The sequence below is a fragment of the Protopterus annectens genome, chromosome 11.part0, assembly GCF_019279795.1.
Source record: "Protopterus annectens isolate FY-2018-M chromosome 11.part0, PAN1.0, whole genome shotgun sequence".
Taxonomy (NCBI): domain Eukaryota; kingdom Metazoa; phylum Chordata; order Ceratodontiformes; family Protopteridae; genus Protopterus; species Protopterus annectens.
The window spans coordinates 1,172,144,871-1,172,168,632 of NC_056745.1; the positions used below are offsets into that span (position 1 = coordinate 1,172,144,871).

A 23,762-nucleotide genomic window follows, 5' to 3' on the forward strand; every position below is an offset into this window, starting at 1 on the left:
TAAATAAAAATTTGTGTGAGTCCGGGACCCTGTAATATCTCTCTGTCAGGCTTGCTGGGAGCTGGAGATAAGGAGTCAGAGGTCAAACTTGACTCCGAAAACACATCATCCACAATGTCTAAAACAGGGGGGTATGGCTAAAGGCCTGTGCTGAAGGAGAAGGAAATCCCTGAGCCTCTTTTTTGATTGAGAAATCTTGACTCTCCCAGTGAAAATGCTCCCCTCAAAGTATGCAAGGTTTCTCCAAATGAATAATCTTTAGGAGGTGATGCAGACTGTATAGACTCCTCTGCATCAGAATCCTCATAGGAAGGTATAGATAATTCCTGATCAGAAGAAATAGAAACCTGATCTGAAGATTCATAATCAGTCTCTTGTCTATGCCCCTTATGAGGAGGGGGATGGGAACCCCTGATCAAGGTAATAAGGTCTTCAGCTATTTTGATCATCTGTTTTTAAGGCATAGAGGCCTGTGCACGTGGCTCATGCGTGTTTTTTTTAGTTTTAGAAGTTGCTTTTGTCTTTGGTTTTGCAGCTGTCGCCGGTTTGATATAAAAATGTTGAGGCCTGAATACACCTTCAGAAGCCGCTGACTGCTCAGCGGCTCCGGACCCATCCGAGGGAGATACATCCGTGGATCCAATACTATGAGTATCTCACGGCATGCCGGACTCCACATGGGTCTCAGTAGGGGCCTGCGACTCAAAAGTAGTGGGTATTAGGGGCTGCGAATGCATCTGATTGAGTACAGGTGAACCGGCGACTGGCTTAGGAGAAGCTTCGTCAGTTTTGGACCTCGACTGTCTGTCTCTGTCCTTTTCTTTGCGTTTTTTATGTACTCCGGTAGTCGGATTGCTATCCTACGACATTTCTGGGTAGTTAAATCTGTTTCCAAAATACTTTGAGGCAAAAATATACAGACTATTAATAGTGCACTGGTTAAATCTAGCGCAAAACCGACAGCCAGGCACGTTGTGATCTGGGCCTAGGCAAGGAATACAGTATAAATGGAAATCCTTATGAGGTATTTGCTTCCCACAAGTAATACAATTATTAACTTTTTCTGACATCGGTATGGAGCACGAAAAAGTTTCCCCAACAGGGTACTTAAACTTGAATATTTCAGGAGTCGGCCAACTGGCACTTGCGAAATGCTTCTGCTCTGGGCACCGCGCGTAAAAAAAGACTGGAGAAAATGGCATTGGCTGCTTGTTTTATACCCCTGATGACCTGACGTCATGGAAGAGGAGACAGCAATTGACACAGGACCCAAGACTTTGGAATTCAGGCCGACTGAGGGCAACCTGCCAGCAGTTACCCAAATGTAATGACTGCAACAGTGAAACACGAAGAACATCTCTGTCTTTATACAAGGAATGATAGGAATCATTGTTTCCAGGTCCTGAGAATGTTGGCACCATAGGCTTTTTAGATACCACTATAGTTTCCTCATATGCAGTTTTGCATATGGAATTAGTAGAATGCAAGAGGCCATGAACCCCAGGGCTTGCAGAATTTTCCTTGCAGACAGCTGGGTCTTTTTGGCCAGTAGTTTGAAGTAGGCTGTCAAATAAACTTGTTTCTCTGGCTTGAGGAAAGCCATCTGGGAAGTTGTGTTCAAGCTCGCTCTCGGGAATACAATCTTTTGGCAGGGTACTAGGTGAGATTTTTTTCATTTATGGTTTACCCCAGCAAGGTTAGAAGTTTCTTTACAAATTCCAGATGCTTTAATAGCAAGTTCTGGCTTTCTGCCTGAATGAGACAATCATCCAGGTATGGGTATATCTGAGTATTTCTCTGCCTGCAAAATGCAATGGCTGGAGCTAGACACTTAGTGAACACACTGGGCACAGTAGATAAGCCAAAGGGAAGTGCAGAGAAGTGACAGTGCATGGAGCTTGCTCTGAACCATAGGTATTCCCTGCAAGATTCCCTTATTGGAATGTGCAGGTAAGCTTCCTTTAAGTTTAAGGTTGCCAACCAGGTATCTTTGCCCAACATAGGTAGCAGCTGTTGAAGTGTTAGCATTTTGAATTTTGGGATTACCAAAAAGGTGATTAGAATAGAGAGGTTGAGGACAGGATGCCAGGAGCGGTCTTTTCTGGGTACGAGGAAAAGTCTTGAGTAAAAACCTTGTCCCCTTACTTCTGCTGGGACAGGTTGAATAGCCCTGATACTTAGAAGAGAGAGAACCTGCTGTTGAGCCTCTGCCCACTGATTTGGGGGTAGGTCTGGCCAACTGTTTGGGGTTAGTAAGGTGTGGAAGTGGAATCTGTATCCTTGGAAAACTATATTTAAAACCCAATTGTTCTGGGTAATGATTTCCCAGTTTTTTGCATGCAAAGCAAGCTTTCCTCCTAAGGGAGCAGGCAATTGAACAGGGCTTGGAAGGGCTAAGGTTAAGTCATTGTGACAGTTTTTCATAGGGGGTGTCTTACTACTTTCAGCTTTGGAAGTGGAAGCCCCCCACTGCTTAGGCCTGTGTGTAACCTAAGACTGTAACCTTGGTGGTCTGCCGTTCCTGGCTTTGGACTGAGAAGGCCTGGTAGAGACTGGACAGGAGCAATTCTTAGAAGGCCAATGCCTACTAAATCTGGGAGGCTGTACTTGCAGGAAATCTTTAACAGTTTGCATACATTTAGCTTTATCCTCCATCTTTTTAAGGACTTCTGCTTTTACAGGCAGTATTGGTTTATGGGAGCATCCAGTAATTTAGCTTTAAAATGATCTGGCAAGTTTTGCTCCTTAAGCCAAGCATGCCTTCTAAGTACAGACCCAGTGACAGCAGCCCCGCAAGATGCTTCTAAAATGCCAAAACCACATTACAAAGTATGTTTACCAACTTGTTCAGCACAATGCATTAAATCCTGTAATTCTTTATGTTCAGTACAGTCATGGATCAACATCGTTTTCTGTTTAAAGTAGTCCCAAAATATGCTGCTGATACTTTAACATATGTTGTTGTGTCTTTCGGCTTTTCCCGGTTAGGGCTTGCCACAGCGGAACTCTGGTCCGCTAATGATTGGCAGTAGATTTTTACATGCCGAGTTGCCAGGTCTGACGTACAACCTTCAACGAAGGTACACCCATTCACGCACGTCTCCACACAGAAGACACTCTAGCTGAGAGTCAAAAGTACAGTTTTGTACCTACCATAAATGTAGATGTCCGAACTGGATAGCATCTGCAGTCATAACAAGTGGGTTGTCCTGTCGTCAGGCAGCCCTGCAGTCGGCCGGATTCCAAAGTCCAGGGCTGATGTCGCACTCCATCCGACGTCATCTCTGTTGGTCTTCGGGTATAAAAGCATCAGCCGACGCCATTTTCCTCAGTGTTTCTTGCCCCAGATGCCAGTAGCCCTCTTGCAGGCTAAAAATTTGGATAGATGCCAATGTTTCCAAATAGATAGAGGTAAACACAACAATAAGCATATATGTACATATATACAAACAAATACACCATAAAAGACTCCCCAACAGCTAGCTATTAGGAGGTAAACACCCTAGGAGTACCACAGAGGGAAGGAGGGAGGTAATCCTGACTGCAGATGCTATCCAGTTCGGACATCTACATTTATGGTAGGTACAAAACTGTACTATGTCCTTCATGGATGCATCTGCAGTCATAACAATGGGTAGAATAACATAGCCAACTAGGGAGGAGGAGAAAAGTAGATTATGGTGTGTTTAGGATCCCTTGCAGTACAGCAGTGGCAAACCCTGCTCGGGATCTGGAATATAGAGGCAAATTATAATGCTTGGCAAATGTATGCACGGAGGTCCAAGTAGCCGCCTCAATAATGTCTTTGGTTGCCACTCCTCGTAAGAAGGCTGTGGTAGTGGCTGTTGCCCTTGTAGAATGAGGTCTTATGTTCTGTGGAATTGGTTTTCCATGGAAGGAGTAACAGTATCGTATGCAATTTCCTATCCATTTGGAGATTGTCTGTTTGGAAATAGCTTTTCCTTCCCTTCCTGTTGCATAGGCTACAAAAGTTGGTCAGTCTTTCTGCTATTTTTGTTCTGTCCAAGTAGTAGCGTAGCTGTCTATGTACATCCAAGGTATGCAGTATTCTTTCCCTCTGTTTTGTGGGTTGGGAAAGAAGGTAGGTAGGTGGATTGCCTGGTTTAAAGACACTCTGGATACCACCTTGGGCATAAATGTAGGATTAGTCCTCATGGATACTCTATCTTGGTGGAAGATTAGGAAGGGTTGCACTGCCATTAAGGCCTGTAGTTCTGAAACCCTCCTTGCTGAAGTAATTGCCAGTAGGAAAGCAGTTTTCCATGACAGGTGTTGTAGGTCTGCTGTTGCTGCTGGTTCAAAGGGTGATAGTGTCAACTTTTCTAGCACAAAGTTTAAATCCCAAGCTGGTAATGGTGGTTTCCTTGGAGGTTTTACATTCTTGATTCCTCTGAGGAACTGCCTGAGCAAAGGGTGAAAAACAGGTGGATCAAAGCTGTATTCTGCTGAAATAGCTGATGCATGTATCTTGATGGAGGAGTAGGACAGGCCTGAATGAAGAAGTTCGGCCAGGTACTCCAGAATGTTAGGCATATCTATGTTTGACACATCTTTTCCTCTTTCCGTACTCCAAATGACAAACCTTTTCCATTTTCCAGCATAGTTCCTTCTTGTTGAAGGTCTGCGTGCTTCAAGAATAATGTCTTTAACTCTTTGGGAAAGTTCTGGATTAGCTGCTGCTATGTGATGTTCCATGCAGTCAGTTGCAGCGTTTTTAGGTTTGGATGTATGATGCTGTAGTTGTTCTGAGTTAACATCAAAGGCATCAGGGGTATTGGCCACATATTGTTCCGAGACATGCTCTTCAGTAGTGGGTACCAGTGTTGTCTTGGCCAGTTTGGAGCTATCAGGATTATCCTTGGACGTTCTTCCCTGATTTTTAGCAGTACCTTGTGTATCAAAGGAAGAGGTGGGAATGCATATGCTGTTAGGCCTTTCCAGTTGAAGGAGAGTGAGTCCACTTTCCATGCTAGTGGGTGGAATGTCCTTGTGCAGAATTTTTGAGCTGGTGATTGAGAGGTGATGCGAATAGGTCTATCTGTGGCATTCCCCATTTCTTGAGATGGTCTTGAAGATGTCGGGTGCAGCTTCCATTCGTGAGCATCCGTGGTTCTGCTTAATATGTCTGCTAGAGTATTGTCTTTCCCGGTACAAATATTGCCTGTAACTGAATGTTGTAGCTGAGTGCCAGGGTCCACAGCTCCAAGGTCATTCTGCATAGGGGTATGAATGAGTGCCTCCCTGTTTGTTGATGTACCACATGACTGTGGTGTTGTCTGTCCTTATCATCAACTGGCCCTCTTTGAGAAATGGTTTGAACTTTTGGATTGCCAGTTTTACTGCCAGCATTTCTTTTAGATTGATGTGCAGGTGAAGTTGATCCTGTGTCCACAATCCTTGCACGCATTTGTCCAGCATGTGGGCCCCCATCCTAGGTCTGAAGCGTCTGTTGTGATGGTCTGGCTTGGTTGACATCTGCGAAAGGGTAGGCCTGGGTTTGACTGGCATGCCTGAGCCCACCATAGGAACTCCTGTTTTAAGCATGGAATTAGTGGGATTTCTGTTTCTAGACTGTGTCTGTGCTGGGACCATAAATTCTTTAGGTACCACTGTAGTTTCCTCATATGTAGTCTGGCAAATGGGACCAAGATTATGCATGATGCCATGAAGCCCAAGGTCTGCAGAACTTTTCTTGCTGTTAACTTGTTCAGTTTTGTTAGTGCCAAGAAGTAAAGAGGAAGTTCTTTTGTTTTCTGTAGTCAGGAATGCCATTTGTTGTACTGTGTCCAATTCAGCCCAAGAATGTCCTTGTTTGGGATGGTATCAGCCTTGACTTTTGTAAATTGACTGTGTATCCCAGTCCTTGTAGCAAGTAAATGACCCTTTGTAAATCTGTTGCCAGCTTGCTTTTGTTGTCCCCTTGTAGCAGGCAGTCGTCCAGGTATGGGTAAATTTGAATTCCTGTAGTCTGCAATGGTTACTGATGCCAGGCATTTTGTGAATACTCTGGGCAGTAGATAAGCCAAAGGGCAATGCTGAGAATTGATAGTGCTCTGATCCTGCAAGAAATCTGAGGTATCTTCTGCAGATTGGTCGAATGGGGACGTGCAGGTATGCCTCCTTGAGATCTAGAGTTACCAGCCAAGACTCCTTGCCCAGCATGGGAAGAAGCTGCTGTAGGGTCAGCATTTTGAATTTTGGGACAATGATGTATGTATTTAAGGTGGACAGGTCGAGAATTGGTCTCCAACTTTTTCCTTTCTTGGAACTAGGAATAGTCTGGAGTAGAACCCTTTCCTTGTTCTGCTGTTGGCACTCTTTCCACAGCTCTCATGTTTGCTAACTCCATTATCTGGCGTAGAGCCTCTGTTTTTGATTTGGAGGTAGATTTGGCATTCCTCTTTGACTGGTAAAGTGTGGAAGTGAAACCGGTAACCTTGATCTATGGTTTGTAAAATCCACTTGTCTTTTGTTATGTAGTGCCAGTTCTTTGAAAATAAGGTTAACTTTCCGCCTAGAGGAGCTGCTATTTGTTCCCTGGTAATTTAGGATTAAGTCACTGTGGTTGTGCTGATGTAGTGGCAGTGGCTGTGTCTGTGCCTCTGTTGTTACCTTGCCACTGTCGTCCTCTGTAGGCACCTCCTCTGGATTGGTTTCTGCCTCTGGTCTATTCCTGCCCCTTTGAAATTTTGTGGAGTCAGGAAAGGACCAATTTTCCAGTTCCTGCTAAACCTTGGGGTTGAACCTGTAAGAAATCTTTAACAGTTTGAACAGATTTTGCCTTTTCTTCCATTTTCTTCATAACCTGCTGGGCAGGTGTACCAAACAAACTTGTCTTGTCCATAGGAGCATCTAGCAACTTAGCTTTAACATGATCCGGTAAAGCTTGTTCCTTTAGCCATGCATGCCTTCTTATCACTGTGCCTGTCATGGCTGATCTAAATGAAGCCTCCAGTGCATCATAGCCACATTTTAAGGAATGGTTGCTAACCTGTTGTATGTTATTTACCATCTCTAATACATATTTCTTATCAAGAGATTCATCAGTGGTTAGTTTTTAGTTAACTGATCAAGCATAAACTCTTGGTATTGTATCATGTGAAACTGACAGTTTAAAGCTCTAGCTGAAAGAGTAGCTGAAGTGTAGACCTTTTTACCCCATCTGTCTAGTGACCTTGCTTCCCTTTCAGAAGGAATAGGGTTTTTAGCTGTGGTCGTGGCTACTGCCTTGGGACCCTGGGATATAGTTTCTGGGTCTGCAAGTGGGGCCTTGTAAAGGTGGTGATGAGTATCTGGTACCCTGTAAAATCTGTCTGGTTTGGCAGGGGCTGGGGGTAAAGAATCTGGAGCGGAGCAAACATCATTGAAAGCATCATCCACCACAGAGAGCACAGGAGGTATAGCTAAGGGCCTGTGCTGTGGGAGGTGCAGAAAGGTCCTAAGTCTTTTTCTGGAGTCTGAAAAATCCTGTTGCTGCCATTGGAACTGTTCATGGCATGCAAGGTTTCAAAGGAGAATTCTTCTGGTGGGAAGCAGCTGGAATGGATTCTTCAGCATCAGAATCTTCAAAATTGGAGAAGGGAGCCTCAGGCTGGTCAGTTATGTCTGATTCATCAGCAGAATCATCAGAAGACACTGGCTCAGTGGGCTCTGCCCTAGGTCTCTTCTCTGGGGGCTGAGAGGCCCTGTCTGGGTGAGATTGAGATCCTCTAATTAAAGAAATTAAATCTTCTGCCAAAGAAAGCATTTGAGAACTAGAAGAGGGCCTGGATGTGGGGGGTTTAACAGGCACTGTTTTAGTAGTCTTGGCTGCCTTAGCCCTGGCGAAGGCCTTAATGGACATGGCTGGAGGCCTAGCAGCACCACGTGCTGGGGTAGAGACATCCAAGGGATGGTGTCTGATAAGTCAACCACCGTAGTGGGTAAAATTTCTGAGGTCGATTCAAGAGTTGTAGCAGGGGCCTCAGTTGTAAGAATAGGTTCATCTGTACTTTGAGCAGTTTTCTCGGTTTCGGCCGAAACCGAGACACTCGTGGTTTGCTTTACCGTGGTTTTGTCGGTCTTTATCTTTGCGTTTTTGGGGGTAGTCGGAGGATCCGGCGGCATAATGTCGCACGCAAAATCAGAACCGAAAAACTGTTTGGCAAACTCCGACCGGCCTAAGCGTTCGGTTGAAAGCACAGGCGAACAGGCTGCTACGTCGTGGGCTGGGCCTAAACAAGGTAGACAGTAAGAGTGGAAATCTTTATGAGGTATTTGTTTCCCACAGGTTAAACAATTGTTAACTTTTTCTGACATCGGCTGAGGCAAGAAAGAGTCCAGCTTTAGAAGTCTTCAAGTAGTATTCGGTAGAAGTAATCTCTGGATCCGACCGACCGGCACTTGCGAACAGCTTCTGCTGAAAGACTGAAAATGGCGTCGGCTGATGCTTTAAGACCAACAGAGATGGCGTCGGATGGAGTGCGACATCAGCCGGACCGGACTTTGGAATCCGGCCGACTGCAGGGCTGCCTGACGACAGGACAACCCACTTGTTATGACTGCAGATGCATCCATGAAGGACATCAGGACAACGTTGTACTGCGAGGCGACAACGCTACCGCAGCACCACTGGCAATTTAAGGCCCTAATGGCCAAAGTAGCAGAAGTGTCTACCTTCTTACCCCATCTGTCCAAGGCCCTGGAATCTTTATCCAAGGGGGTTGGGTTTTTGGAAGCAGTAGCCTTAATGCCCTTTGGTCCTTGGGAAATGGTCTCTGGAGCTGCGGTAGGATTCTTGAACAGGAACTTGAGAGAGTCAGGTACTCTGTAATACCAGTCAGGTTTTCTGGAAGCTGGAGGTAGAGAGTCTGGGGCCAGGCTAGATTCCAAAAAGGCATCATCTACAATGTCCAGAACTGGAGGGATAGCTGAAGGCCTGTGTTGAGGGAGGAGTAAGAATTCCCTAAGCCTCTTTTTCGAGTCAGAGTAATCCTGGCTTTCCCGGAGGAAATGCTCCCTAACAGTGTGCAAGGTTTCACCACAAGAAATATCTTCTGGAGGGGAAGCAGAGGGAATGGAATCCTCTGCATCAGAATCCTCATAGTTAGATAAGGGCAAATCCTGGTAATCAGATGAAACAGAAATTTCAGAATCCTGATCAGAAGAATCAGAAGGAAAATCAGCTCTAGGTCTCTTAGAGGGGGAAGGCTGGCTTCCCCTAATTAAAATAATAAAGTCTTCAGCTATTCTAAACATTTGTTTTTTAGGCATATGGACCTAACACCATGCAGTTTGGACGTCAGTTTTCTAGGCATGGGTCGAGTTTTAGACCTTGATGAAGAAGATGTGCTGGTTTAACATGCAAATCTGTAGGCCTGAATACACCCTCAGAAGCCAGTGCCTGCACAGCGGCTCTGGACCCATCCAAGGCAGAGACATCCACAGGTTCCATAGTCGAAGAAGCATCTCGTGGCATACCGGACCCAGAATGAGTCTCAGTAGAGGCATGCAAATTTAAAGTAGAGGGTATCAGGGGCAGCGAAAGCGTCTCAGAGTATCGGTGAACTGGTGATTAGCTTAACGGAAGTGTGATCGGCAGGTTTGGACCTATGCTGTCTTTCTCTCCGTTTATCCTTACATATTTTCGGAATATTGGTAGTTGGATGGCTTACCAAAGCAATTTCTGGATAGCTGAACAGAGTACCAAAATAATCACAGAAAGACCCACTCGGGGCACAAAACATAAAATAACAAAAACAGTGAAACCACAAATGACGCTCCACGGAGAACGGTGAATTAACCACTTTATTCACCAAAGAAAGAAACGACTTAGCGCTTTCACCACTACAACTGGCTTCTTCAGAGTCGTTTAAAACTTCACATTCTCATATATTTATTGCACTCAACCCATAGCCATAGGTTAAAATCAAAAGTACCCCATCCAATAAAAACATCAACCTAATTAATATGTATATAGTCACACAACATTATTTTTTAAAAAACATTGTACAAATGTAAACTGTATAATATATATATATATAGATATATATATATATATATATATATATATATATATATATATATATATATATATATATATATATATATATATGTGTGTCTCATATATAATGTATATGTAACCATGTATGTATTATAACCATACTGATAATAAATACTACAAAAACATAATAAACCTGCTTGGTTTAACTAATAACAATGCATTGCCAATATATAGTATTTTCACCCAACTTAGTAATACAACATTCCATTAAGTTAAATTAGTTGGGATTTCAACTTTAAAAGGGGCTTTAAAGACACACTGTCATTAAGCCCAGGAAATTTTAGTGCATCAAGTCTTAACTGCCATTCTGTTTCCAAAGCACCCACTTTGTTTACCGTATCCCCACCACCACCAAACTCAAAAATCCATCCTACCACAAAAAACAAGAATTTGTTGAAATTGGAACATGTAGTGCTGTGTGGATACAACGCATTATGTGTATCATTCTTTCTAATAGATCTAACATGTTCAGAAATCCTGTCTTTTAACCTCCTAATAGTCTTACCTACGTAGAATGCCTCACATGTCATACACGAGGCCACGTATACTAAATTCTTAGTATTACAGTTACATTGACCAGGACATGGTATAGTGTATTTATAACCCCACACACATAAATATGATCCTTCACTGATAAATCTACACCACCTACATGCCCCACATTTCCTCATACTGGATTTGAATTGAGGTTTGGCTTTTCTTTCCAACATTCCCTTCAAGTTTTCACCTCTACCATAAACAATCAGAGGATCAGAGCCCACTATCCCTGTCATTTCATCACTTAAAACGCTTCTCCACAGGCTTTTCACTGTTTTACATAAATCCAGTGCTCTGTTGTTGTACTTTAAAACAAGACAAGCTCCAGAGTACTTGTCATCAGTTTTACTACTTATTGAAACCCCCGAATGCAAAATGGGAATAAACCTAGTGGCCCTACCTCTAACCACATCCTTTTTAATTTTGAGAAGCAATTTCAAAGGGTAACCACGTTCCAAAAACATCCCGATTAATTTAAACATCTCCACCTTAAAAATTTCTTCATCACTCGCTAATCTTGATGTCCTAACCATTTGACCCTTAACACCTTTCCTCTGATGCCACGGGTGACAACTATCAAAATGTAACGGGGAATTTGAATAATTTTCTTTCCTGAAAATGTTACTAGAAAACCCCCCACTACTTTTGCTAATGGTTAAATCCAAATAATTAATAACATCTTCATTCCAAATGTATGTAAATTTAAGAAAATTGGTCGTCCCATTCAAATATTCAGCAAAATTACATGCTGTTTTCTCATCACCCTTCCACAAAATCAACAAATCGTCCAAAAATCTATTGTACAACACAATGTTACTGTTAAATCTAGAAGAAAAAACAAACTGCTTTTCCCAAGTAAGTAACACTAAATTATCAAAAACCGGGGCACACTTCGCCCCCATTGCTACTCCGGACACTTGCTGATATGTTTCACCCTCAAATGAAATAAAATTGTTCTTCAAAACAATCTCCATTAAATCATATAGAAAGCTGAATTTATTTGTATCCACTATGTTACCCTCTACCATGCTGTCATAAAACCAGTCCAAACCTGACTGGTGTGGAATGACCGAAAATAGATTTATAACATCCACTGTCAAAAACCCAAAAACATCACCACTCGTATCCAATGCCCTAAGCCTTTCAAGGCAGTGCCATGAATCTCTAAGTATATGGGCGGTTTCACTGACAACTGGCTTACACTTAACATCAATGTATGCCTCTAGAGGCTCAGTCTTGGACCCCCTTGCTGCCACAATCGGTCTAAATTGTAAGTTGTCAGTGCCCTTATGTACCTTTGGAATACCAAACATACAGGGAAGTTTTGGAAACTTAACACTCAAATAGTAGAATTCTACCTCATCAATGACCCCTTGAAACAAAGCATCCTGTAAAAACAAATCAATTTTGAGGTACGCTCTATTGATTTCGTTGATAGAAACCCTCTTGTAAGTCTCTTCATTGTTCAAAATCACAGCCATTCTAGAAACATAATCAATTTTGAACATTACTACCATCCCCCCACCCTTGTCCGGTATAATGAATCTGAACTGGCCAGAAGTCCTTTAGCATTTCAACAATTCTTTCTTCTTTTGAAAGATTGTCTACTTCCTTTATGTTGAACATTAAGTTTTTTCTAAACTCATACTCAACCATCCTTTCAAACAATACAATTTCAGCATTAAGGGGCGGTACAAAAGTACTCCTTTTCAAAACTTGGGTACATGTGTTACAATTCCCCTCATCATTCTGTTTCCCCAAAGCTGAGAAAAAAACTTTTAAATGCAATTGTCTTGTGTACAATTTTAAATTAATAAGTAAATGAGCAATATCCAATCTAAAGTTAGGTACAAAACTAATACCCTTACAAAACAGGTCAAAATGTACATCACTAATTACAATGTCAGTATAGTTATAAATACAAAAACCATTTCTTCTCAAAATCTGATGTGTCAAAACTTCACATCCCTCCAGACACATTTCCCCATTATTACCATCATGCAAACTCATGGTACATGGTGACTCATCACCAAAAAAATCCATCAATGTCATCCCACCAACTCCATTCAAAGATGGTGTGCCATCATTTTGTAAAATACTATAATTCACAATCAAATCAACATCATTGTTGTTCATAAAACAATTGTCACCACCATAAATTAATAATGACCCCTCCTGTTGGCTCTCTCCCCCCCGCGTATAGGACACTTGCGGATTTCCCACCGTCTGCCCCCTGTTCATGAGTCTCTCTGACCTCCGTGGTCCATTCTGTTGTTCTAAAAAATCATCATGGACCGGTTCCACACAATTGTCATCAAACACAGTATTTTTTGGGTTTTCTTCCCCATTATCTAATGGAATTCTGAAACCCGGGGGGTATGCACAATTGTTTTTGTAGTCAGCAGTGTCTCTTGCAAGCTTTTTCTGTTTCAAAGCCAAGTTCTTATTAACAAAAGTCTCAATGTTCATAACCACTTTGTCAAAATTGACCTGATAGTGTTGAAACAAGAGGTCGCTAGTAATACTAACATTTAGTTTACTAATTTTCTCCTGCATTTCTAACAACTTGACATCGTTATTGCGAATAATAATGTCCAACATATCCATACCTGCTCTGTTAAAAAGAGTCGTTAATTCACGATACACTTCTGTGTCCTCATAGACCCCCATGGGTCTCTTCCAAATACGCAAACCCTTCGGAACCTGATTTAACTCTTTAGATTTCTTAAGGAACAGGCTGTCAAGTTGAATTGCCTTATATTTGATGCACAACTTCTCATACTGATTGATTTGTACCCTCAAGGACGGTAGCACCTTTGCTCTGTTCTCAATTGCCCCTCCATTACTGAAAATCGGCGTCTGGAACCAGGAAGTGAGGTCATGTTTCTGGCCCTTCGACCCAGAGTCAACCACCGGAGCCAATGGTACTTTGCTAGTACTAGGCTGTTTGAAAACAGCCTCGCTGTGTAAAATATTTGCGTTTTCCTCCTGCCCTGGAGGAATAGTATCAATGGGTGAGTGCAAGGTGAATAGTTCCACTTGGGAGTCCGTGGGGCTGACTGCCGATACCACTCTACTCCCTGATGCTTCTCCTGCATACACTTTGATAAGTTTGTCCACCACATTAGCTAGCTCTTTCAAAATTACTTCCATGTAACTTGCAATAACCACAAACTTCACCGCACATCCAAACAACGTCCCCGCGATCACTTGACTATTGATAATCACAGAAAGACCCACTCGGGGCACAAAACATAAAATAACAAAAACAGTGAAACCACAAAGGACGCTCCATGGAGAACAGTGAATTAACCACTTTATTTACCAAAGAAAGAAACGACTTAGCGCTTTCACCAGTACAACTGGCTTCTTCAGAGTTGTTTAAAACTTCACATTCTCATATATTTATTGCACTCAACCCATAGCCATAGATTAAAATCAAAAGTACCCCATCCAATAAAAACATCAACCTAATTAATATTTATATAGTCACACAACATAATTTTTAAAAATACATTGTACAAATGTAAACTGTATAAAAAATATATATATATATAATATATGTGTCTCGTATATAATGTATATGTAACTGATGTAAAGCCGTCGACTGCATGTTTTATACCCCTGACGACCTGATGTCATGGAAGAAGAGACAGCAGCCAATGCAGGAATCCAATACTTTGATATTCAGGCCGGCTGAGGGCTACCTGCAGGCAGGTAACCCAAATGTAATGACTGCAACAGTGAAACACAAAGAACATTGGGATCTCTGCAGTATTGGTGACTTCAATGTAGGAGAGACCGGTAGAGGTTCTATAGACCGGCTCCGTAGAATAGTCTCAGAGGTCGGCTCCGATCTACTTGGAGATGACCATGTAATCACAGTAGTACAACATTCAACTGGCTCCGAACTCTGTGGAGCCGATGAGACAGTGGATTTGTCAGACTTAGTCATTTTAAGAGGCGGCTCCGAGATACCAGCTGGTGCCGGGGAGGGCATCTTAGAGAACTTGGACTTTTCCTTTTTAGATCCCAGAGATCTAGCAGAGGAGGAAGAGCTACCAGATCTTCCTCAAAGGAAGGTTTTAGGATACCTTTTAGGATGAGCTTATTTTTTCTTTCTTGCAATACCCTATCACTGAAAGAGTGGCAAAATAAGCAAGTTTCCTGTAAGTGGATGGCCCCAAGAGAGTAAACGCAGTTACTGTGGCCATCATTACTGATATCATCTGTGAGGATTTTATGCATTTCTTAAAGCCAGATGGCTTATGGTCCTTGCTTTCCTTAGACATTCTCACAGGAGATGAGCTCATACACACACACACAGAAGAGAAAGGGAGGACTAGGTCCTCTAACTTAAACGGGCCTAACCTGGGCAGGAATAAAGAATGGGAAACTAGGACCTCTAACTAAAACAGACCTAGGGGGGATAGAACAATTAGAAAGACTCACACACACTTACAACAGGAATAAAGTGTACATTTTAGAATTTACTATACAAGGTGAACAAAACCTCATTCTGTTTGCAACACTAGTAAAATTAGCAAGCAGAAATCCGCAAAAGGTTAAGACTTATAACTACTCAACAACACACACAGCCTGAGCGCAAAAGGCACCTACAATTAATATCTAAATATTAAACAAGAAAAAACTGGCACACAGGATACCAAGTACTATAAGGCCAAAAGGCCAACTGTACTAAAAGAAACTGCACACAAACGGCACACTGATAAACGCTAACATTTCTAACTTGCAAACTACACTAACTATGACTATACAATTTTATATAACACTATTAAAGGTAAGACAGCAGAATAATCCAAAAATTTTGAATAAATCTGAAAAACTCAGCCAGAGCCAAGGAGAAGCACAACCAAAATAGTCATCGTGGCAAACGAGATCTGGGGAATGTACTGGTGCACCATGGGATACCTACCTAGCCACAAGCCACCTAGAAGACTTCCAGCTTGTAAATAGGCCGAGTCGCAGCCAAGGATCAGCTCGGAACCCATATGTAAGAATGGAGGCGATCTAGTACTATAGAACAACATAAATTTTATCTTCTAAATACCCCAAAATTTACATTTCTATAAGCAGCCTGGGGCTATTCACAGTGTTCCCGGAAGCCTTTGTGGCTTTAAAGGCATGGAGAGTGATAGAAGTAGGGAAGTGGAGTCAAGGACTAAATGCAGCAGCTGGGAGAGTTGTGTGTGCTAAATATATTCATGACACCTGCAGCTATATCACTAAGAAATCAGATTTTGTAGTCTTGCTTTGTGTGTCATATTAGAAAGTTCTCTCAAAGTAAAAATTCTGCAAGGTGCCAGAAGCATTTGGTTTAAATAAATGAAGTTACTAAACTCAAATTTCTAAAATGTATTAAATCATATAAAATAATCAAGGGTAGCAGTTATAAATAAAAACATGCCCTACATATAGAAAATAAAACAAGCACATCAGAGATACAATAAGGTTGGTCATAAAATAAAATTATAAAGCTTAATAATCAACTCACTCACCTGACATATTTTCTCTTTTCCTCGTCTGAAGTAAGACTGCCTTGTCTCTGTCCAAGCTCCTGTAAAGCAAATACTTATTTTCAGACATCTAGTTAAAGTTTCACACCCTACAAACAATTAGGTAAGAGACTGCTACATAGCGTACTCCCTTGCATGTTTTCATACAGTTACAACCATAGCAATTAAACGACAGTTGTACAAGTTTCACTTACCTAAAACAGTACAGTGGTGTACACTTACCATAAATGTAGATGTTCAAGTGTATTCACTGTTGCAGTCATCACATTTGGGTTATCTGCTTGCAGTAGGCCTCAGTCTGCCTGATTATCAAAGTCTTGGGTCCTGTGTCGGTTGCTGTCTCATCTTCCATGACGTCAGGTAGTCAGGGGTATAAAGCATGCAGCCAACGCAATTACATCAGGTTTTTCTTGTCCCAGATGTCAGGTGCCCCCCTAATGGGAAGCAATTAAATATATATACAAGGTTACACCTCCAACAAAAAAGCAAATACACCAAAAAGCTTTAAGCATAGTAAAAAGAAAAAGAGGTATAGCCAAAAGAAGTCAGGGGGCTGGAGGGAGGGTAACCAGGACTGCAACAGTGAATACACTCGAACATCTACATTTATGGTTAGTGTACACAACTGTAATATGTTCTTCGTGTTTCACTGTTGCAGTCATCACACTTGGGTAGATTCCCAAAGCTAAGGATGGGAGGAGGAAATTAGATAGCATAAGGACCAGCTATAAGGCCCTGCAAGACGGCAGTGGCAAAGCCAGCTCTGGATTTAGAGAAAATTGGCAAATGGTAATGCTTGGTGAAAGTATGTACAGAACTCCAGGTAGCAGCTTCTAGGATGTCCTTGGCAGGGACACCTCTGAGAAAGGCTGTAGAGGTAGCTGCAGCCCTGGTTGAATGTGGTCTTATTCCCTGTAGGATAGGTTTTCCATGGTGCTTATAGCAGAAAAGAAATGGCCTATCCACTTAAAAATGGTTTGCTTTGAAATGGCCTTCCCCTCTGCCCCTGCAGCAAATGCCACCAGCAGCTGTCAAAATTTCATGAGAGGTTTAGTCCTGTCCAAGTAAAATCTAAGTTGCCTGTGCACATCTAAGGAGTGCAGTATACATTCCCCTTTGTTCTGTGGATTAGAAAAGAAGGTTGGCAAATGAATGGACTGATTAAGAGCCACACTGGATACTACCTTGGGCAAGAAGGAGGGATTGGTCCAGAGGGACACGCTGTCCGCATGAAAGATGATGAGAGGCTCCACTGCCATAAAGGGCTTGTAATTCAGACACCCTTTTTGCTAAAGTGATGGATAAAAGGAGGACTGTTTTCCAAGAAAGGAATTTCAACTCTGCACTTGCAGCTGGCTCAAAAGGAGGTAGAGTGAGTTTTTCCAATACAAAGTTAAGGTCCCAGGCTGGAGTTGGGGCTCTCCTGGGTGGTCTTAAGTTCTTGGCCCCTCTGAGGAACTGCTTGAGCAGTGGATGAGAGAAGAGAGACGGTTCTGTGTTGTAATGAGCTGAAATGGCTGAGGCATGAATTTTGATGGAGGAAAAGGAAAGGCCCTTGTAAAGCAACTCAGTTAAATATTAAAGAATCTGAGGTAAATTGGGCATTGCTGTGCCCATCCTCCGAGTTTGGTTCCAGGAAAAGAATCTTTTCCATTTTTCAGCATAAGATTTTCTAGTACTAGGCCTCCTTGCCTCCAGAATGACATCCAACACTTGTTTACTGAGGGATGGTAACGGATCGATATCTTGCAGTAACAGAAACCTGGTTCAAGGCTCCCGAGAGCACCCCAGCACTACCAGGTTATACCTCATACCATGTTTTTCGGCCCCAAAACTTGGACCGAACCACAAAAGGAGGGGGGGTATCAATATTCGTCAAAGATACCCACACCTCCAGGTTGGTGGCACAGCACGAAGCATCAGAGACTATCCATGTGCAACTAAGTGGGTAAAACTGCCTTCCAGTTTATAGCCTGCTACAGACCACCCTCCCAAACCCAGGAACCCCACTCGGCCTTCCTGAGAACACTGGAAAATATGAAGGTCTCTCCAAACACCATTATATTGGGCGACTTCAACTACCCAAACATAGACTGGGAGCATTACTCTAGCTCCAACACCCTAGCCCAAAGGTTCCTAGAATTTATAAACTCAAATGCTATGAACAACTTGTTACCACTCCCACAAGAGGGGAAAACATACTGGACCTGATCATCACCAACATGGGGACTCTATGCTCTAGACCAGAAGTGTATCCCTCAATTGTAAGATCAGACCATAAACTAATCTCACTAGATATTCACATCCCGACCCCAGCCCCTGCCCAGAAAACCACAGTAAAAAATTTCTCTAAAGCAAATTTCACACTCCTCAAAACCGAGGTAGAATCCTTCAAAGCCCCCGGGCCTGTGGAAAATACGGCCCAGACCGCAGAATCCTTTATAAACGCATTCTACGAACACCTTCAGGAATGCATGGATCATGCAATCCCAAACAAAACCAAGACCCAATCCTCCAAAAGCAGGCGTCCTGTCTGGTGGACCCCAGCCATAAACAAACTATACAATAGAAGGAGGAAGCTACTACATGATAGAGCAAAATCCCAAAAAGGGAAGGCATCTCCGATCAGTATTAGCAAAAAACTACGGGCACTCATAAAATCGTCTAAGGCCAGCTTCAAGAGAAAAATTGCACAGGACACTAAGGATAATCACAAGGCTTTCTTTAGTTATGTTAGGAACCTGGGTGGGAATTCCCAGATATGCTCAGAATTAGTCCAAAATGACAAAAAATACACCGAACCCACAGACATTGCCAACATCCTAGCTGACAGGTTCAGCGCAAACTTCTCCCCCCCTTCCCCACCAAAAGGGCAAATATCTATCCCAGCAGACTATCGCCCATAAGCCTGACTAGCTTGGTCTGCAAAGATATGGAAAGGATCATCATGGACCTCATAAATAAAGATATTGGGGACCTACAGACAGTGGATCCTACCCAGTTCGGCTTTGTTAAGGGCAGATCCTGCCTCTTAAACCTGGTCAATTTCTTTGAAACAGTCACCAAGGCCATTGACGAGGGGAAGGTGGTCCACACAGCCTACCTGGACCTTGCAAAAGCCTTCGATACAATACCCCACTCGGGCATTGTAGATAAGCTCACCAGCTTAAATATAAACCCCTATGTCACTAGATGGTTTGCAAACTGGCTCAAGGACAGAACCCACATGGTTAGAATTGCTGGAGCCATGTCAGACTTCAAACCAGTTACAAGTGGTGTCCCACAAGGCTCAGTCCTGGGACCTCTCTTGTTCGGTATACATTTCTCGGAGGTACAGGCCAACACAGAAGGACTGTGGCTGACCAAGTTCACAGATGACTGCAAACTGGGCGCCATAATAGACTCTCCAGCCGACACAAGCATCCTACAAAAGGGCCTCATAGAAACAGACAACTGGTGCCAGAGCCACAAGCTAAACGCCAAAAAGTGTACAGTCATTCCCTTTGGCAAAAACAAAGTGCCCACAAATTACCACATAGATGGTAATCCACCAAGTACGAAAGAAGTAATTAGGGAGCTGGGGACCCAAGTTGATAGCAATCTCTCATTCGACAACCACGTGGCCAAAGTGGTTAGAAAAACATTTTATATAGCCCACCTAATCATGAAGGGATTCACATCTAGGTCAGGGGAGGTCATCGTGCCTCTTTACTCATCCCTCATCAGGCCCATAATTGAGTACAATGCCTCTTTTGGGATGTACCTTACCAGACACCTGCAGCAACTGGAAAGACCCCAAAAGTACCTCACCAAGAGGATCAAAGGGCTCAAACAGATGCCATATGCTGCCCGGTTAAAGAAACTCCAGCTCTACTCAGTGGCATACCGTCTGCTCAGAGGTGATCTGTGCCTGACGTATAAGGCCATGTCCAACCTGGAATTAATGGACATGCTGCACCTCAGAAAATCCAAATCCCATCGAGCTACGCAATCGAGAGACTTGAACCTCAGCACTGAAATAAATAGGACATGCTGGAGGGACAGATTCATAACCCAGAGGCTCCCTTCACTCTGGAATAAAATCCCAGTCCAGGTTAGGCAGAGTCCCTCACTGACTCTCTTCAAGATGAATCTTGATGAGTGGATGGGAGATCGTAGATTTACTCCGGGTATCACTTCTGTGTCACTGTTAGACAGAGGCACAGTATACTAACCTCGAAAAAGGGCATAGCAAAATTCATTTAAAATGGGTGGCGAAAGCCAAACACACTCTGGCTAGGCTTGTAAATGCCCTAGGGCAGATAGCCTAGTATGAACCTATGAACCTATGAGAGATCAGGTAATTAGCCAGGCTGCCTTCAGGGTTTGAAGCTGAGGGTGAAGAATCTGGCCCTCCTGCTGGGAGAGCAGGGTAGGGGTCTGAGGCAGGTGACATGGTGCCAGCAGTGACACACTGCGCAAGAGGGGGTACCAGTCTGGTGCAATCAGTATCGTCCTTGGTTTATCCTGTTTGATCTTTAGTAGTACCTTGGAGAGGACAGGCAGAGGAGGAAAGTCATAAACTGATAGATTTTTCCAGGAGAAGCACAAGGCATCCACTTTCCAAGCTTGTTTGTGGGGAGTCATTGTGCAGAATTTGTCCAATTGGTAGTTTTGGGGGGAGGCAAACCGGTCTATCTCTGGGCTCCCCCATTTGTTTATTAACATGTTGAATGTCTGTTTTCCAGTTTCCACTCATGTGGGTCCATGAGATTTATGCTTACTTCGTCTGCCAGTGTATTTAGCTTTCCTGGCAGGAATTGAGCCTGTAGGTGTACTTGGTAGCTCAAGGCTGTGTTCCCACCAAACCATGGCTAGACTGAAGAGAGGATATGAGTGGGATCCCCCATGCTTGTTTATGTACCACATAACAGTGGTGTTGACCGTCTTTACCATTAATTGTCCTGGAAGAATGTGGTCCTTGAAGGCTGTCAGAGCATTCTGTACAGCTAACATTTCTTTTTGATTGATATATAGGTGCATTGGACTTGGGTTCCATTTGCCCTGAATGCACTTCCTTGCCAAGTGAGCCCCTTATGCATAGTCTGATGCATGTTAGGGTTTGGGTAGCAGGGAGTAGCGTGAATGACAGTCCCTTGTTTTGGTGGCAGGCCTCTGCCCACCAAAGGAACTCTAACTGTAGGCAAGGTATGGCTTCTAGATCCTGAGAATGTTGACACCATAGGCTTTTTAGATACCATTGTAGTTTTCTCACATGCTGTCTTGCATATGGAATTAGGAGAATGCATGAGGGCATGAACCCCAAGGCTTGCAGTATTTGTCTTGAAGATAGCAGGGTCTTTGCGGCTATTAGTTTGAAGTACGCTGTCAAATTAACTTGTTTCTCTGGTGTGAGGAAAGCCATCTGGGAAGTTGTGTTCAAGCTTGCTCCCAGGAATACAATTTGTTGGCAGGGTACAAGATGTGATTTCTTTTCGTTTACGGTGTACCCCAGAGAAGTTAGCACCTTTTGTACAAATGCCAGATGATTCAAAAGTATGTCCTGGCTTTCTGCGTGAATTAGACAATCGTCCAGGTATGGGTATATTTGAATATTTTTTTGCCTGCAAATTGCGATGACTGGAGCTAGGCACTTGAAGCGTAGGTATCTTCTGCAAGATTCCCTGATTGGGATGTGCAGGTAGGCTTCCTTTAAATCCAGTGTTGCCAACCAGGCATCCCTGCCTAGCATAGGAAGCAACTGGTGAGGAGTTAGCATCCTGAATTTTGGGATCACCAAAAAAGTGGTTAGGCTAGAGAGATTCAGGATAGGATGCCAGGAGTTGTCTTTTCTGGGCACCAGGAAAAGTCTTGAGTAGAAACCTTGTCCCCTTTCCTCTTCTGGGACAGTTTGAATAGCCCTTATACTTAAGAGAGAGAGAACTTGCTTTTGAGCCTCTGCCCACTGATTTGGGGGTAGCTCTGGCCAATTGTTTGGGGTTGGTAAAGTGTGAAAGTGGAATCTGTATCCTTGGGAAACTAGATTTAAAACCCATTTGTTTTGGGTAATGAGCAGTCAGTTGAGAAGGGCATGGAAGTTTTAAAAGTTAAGTCACTGAGACAATTTACCATAAGGGAGTCTTACTACTCCCTGCTTTGGAAGAGGGAGCCCCCCCACTGCTTAGTCCTGTGCGTACCTTGGGACTGAAGCCTGGGTGTTCTGGTGGTTCTGGGTTTGGACTGAAAAGGCCTGGAAGAGGCAGGAAAGGACCAATTCTTAGAGGGCCAATGCCTACTAAATCTTGGAGGCTGTACTTGAAGGAAATCTTTAACAGTTTGCATAGATTTAGCTTTTTCAGACATCTTTTTAAGGACTTCTTCTTCTTTGTTACCAAACAGGTGGTTCCTGGTTTAAGGGAACATCCAGCAATTTAGCTTTAACATAATCTGGCAAAGATTGCTCCTTAAGCCAAGCATGCCTTCTAAATACAGACCCAGTGACAGCAGCCCTCTGCAAGATGCCTCTAGTGAATCAAAACCACATTGCAAAGTATGTTTTCCAACTTGTTCAGCAGAATACATTAAATCCTGTAAATCCTTATTTTCAGCACAGTCAGGAATCACCATCAATTTCTGTTTAAGCAATCCAATAATATGCTGCTGATACTTTAGCATATGAAACTGGCAGTTCAAGGCCCTAATGGCCAAGGTTGCAGAAGTGTATACCTTCTTACCCCATCTATCCAGCACCCCGGAATCTCTATCAGAGGGGTTAGGATTTTTGGCAGTAGTAGCCTTAATGCCGTTGGGTCCCTGTGAAATAGTCTCAGGATCTGCAGTAGGATTTTTGCTGAGGAACTTGAGAGAGTCAGGAACCCTGTAATATCTATCTGGTTTCCTGGGAGCAGGAGTTAAGGAGTCAGAGGCCAAGCTAGATTTCGAAAAGGCATCATCAACAATGTCCAGTACAGGGGGGATAGCTAAAGGCCAGTGTTGGGGCAGGAGTAAGAAATCTCTATGCCTCTTTTTAGAATTAGAGTAATCCTGGCTTTCCCAGCGGAAATGCTCCCTAAGAGTATGCACCAAAAGAGAAATCCTCTGGAGGGGAAGCAGAGGGAAGAGTGTCTGCTGCATCAGAATCCTCATAGGTCGACATGGGTAAATCCTGGTCATCAGAGGAAACAGAAATTTCAGAATTCTGATCAGAAGAATCATAAGCAAAATCAGAGAGGGGGAAGTTTGGCTTCCCCTGATTAAAGTAATAAGGTCTTCAGCCATTCTTATTTGTTTCTTAGGCATAGAGGCCTTGACCATGCGGTCTGGGTGTCGGTTTTCTAGGCATGGATCGAGTTTTAGACCTTTAAGAAGATGGCGTTGGTTTAATATGCAAGTCAGTAGGCCTGTATACACCCTCAGAAGCCGGTGCCTGCATAGCAGCTCTGGACCCATCCAAGGCAGAGACATTTGCAGGTTCCACAGCTGAAGCATTTTGCATACCGGACTCTGAATGGTTCTCAGTAGTGGCCTGCGAATCTGAAGTAACGGGTATCCGGGGATGCAAAAGCATCTCACCGAGTACCGGCGACTAGCTTCGGAGAAGCGTCATCGGCAGCTTTGGACCTAGGCAGCCTGTCTCTGTCTTTATT

At 43.2% G+C, this 23,762-nt stretch overlaps 1 protein-coding gene across 1 annotated transcript in view; it reads right to left on the reverse strand.

The window, feature by feature from the left end:
* KMT2E (lysine methyltransferase 2E (inactive)) overlaps nt 1-23,762 on the reverse strand; it is a gene marked incomplete in the record, with an annotated part of 3,388,239 nt that overhangs the window by 2,351,989 nt on the left and 1,012,488 nt on the right. The window contains 1 exon segment of the mRNA XM_044088526.1: nt 16,120-16,178. Coding sequence (XP_043944461.1) covers nt 16,120-16,178 — 59 coding nt within the window.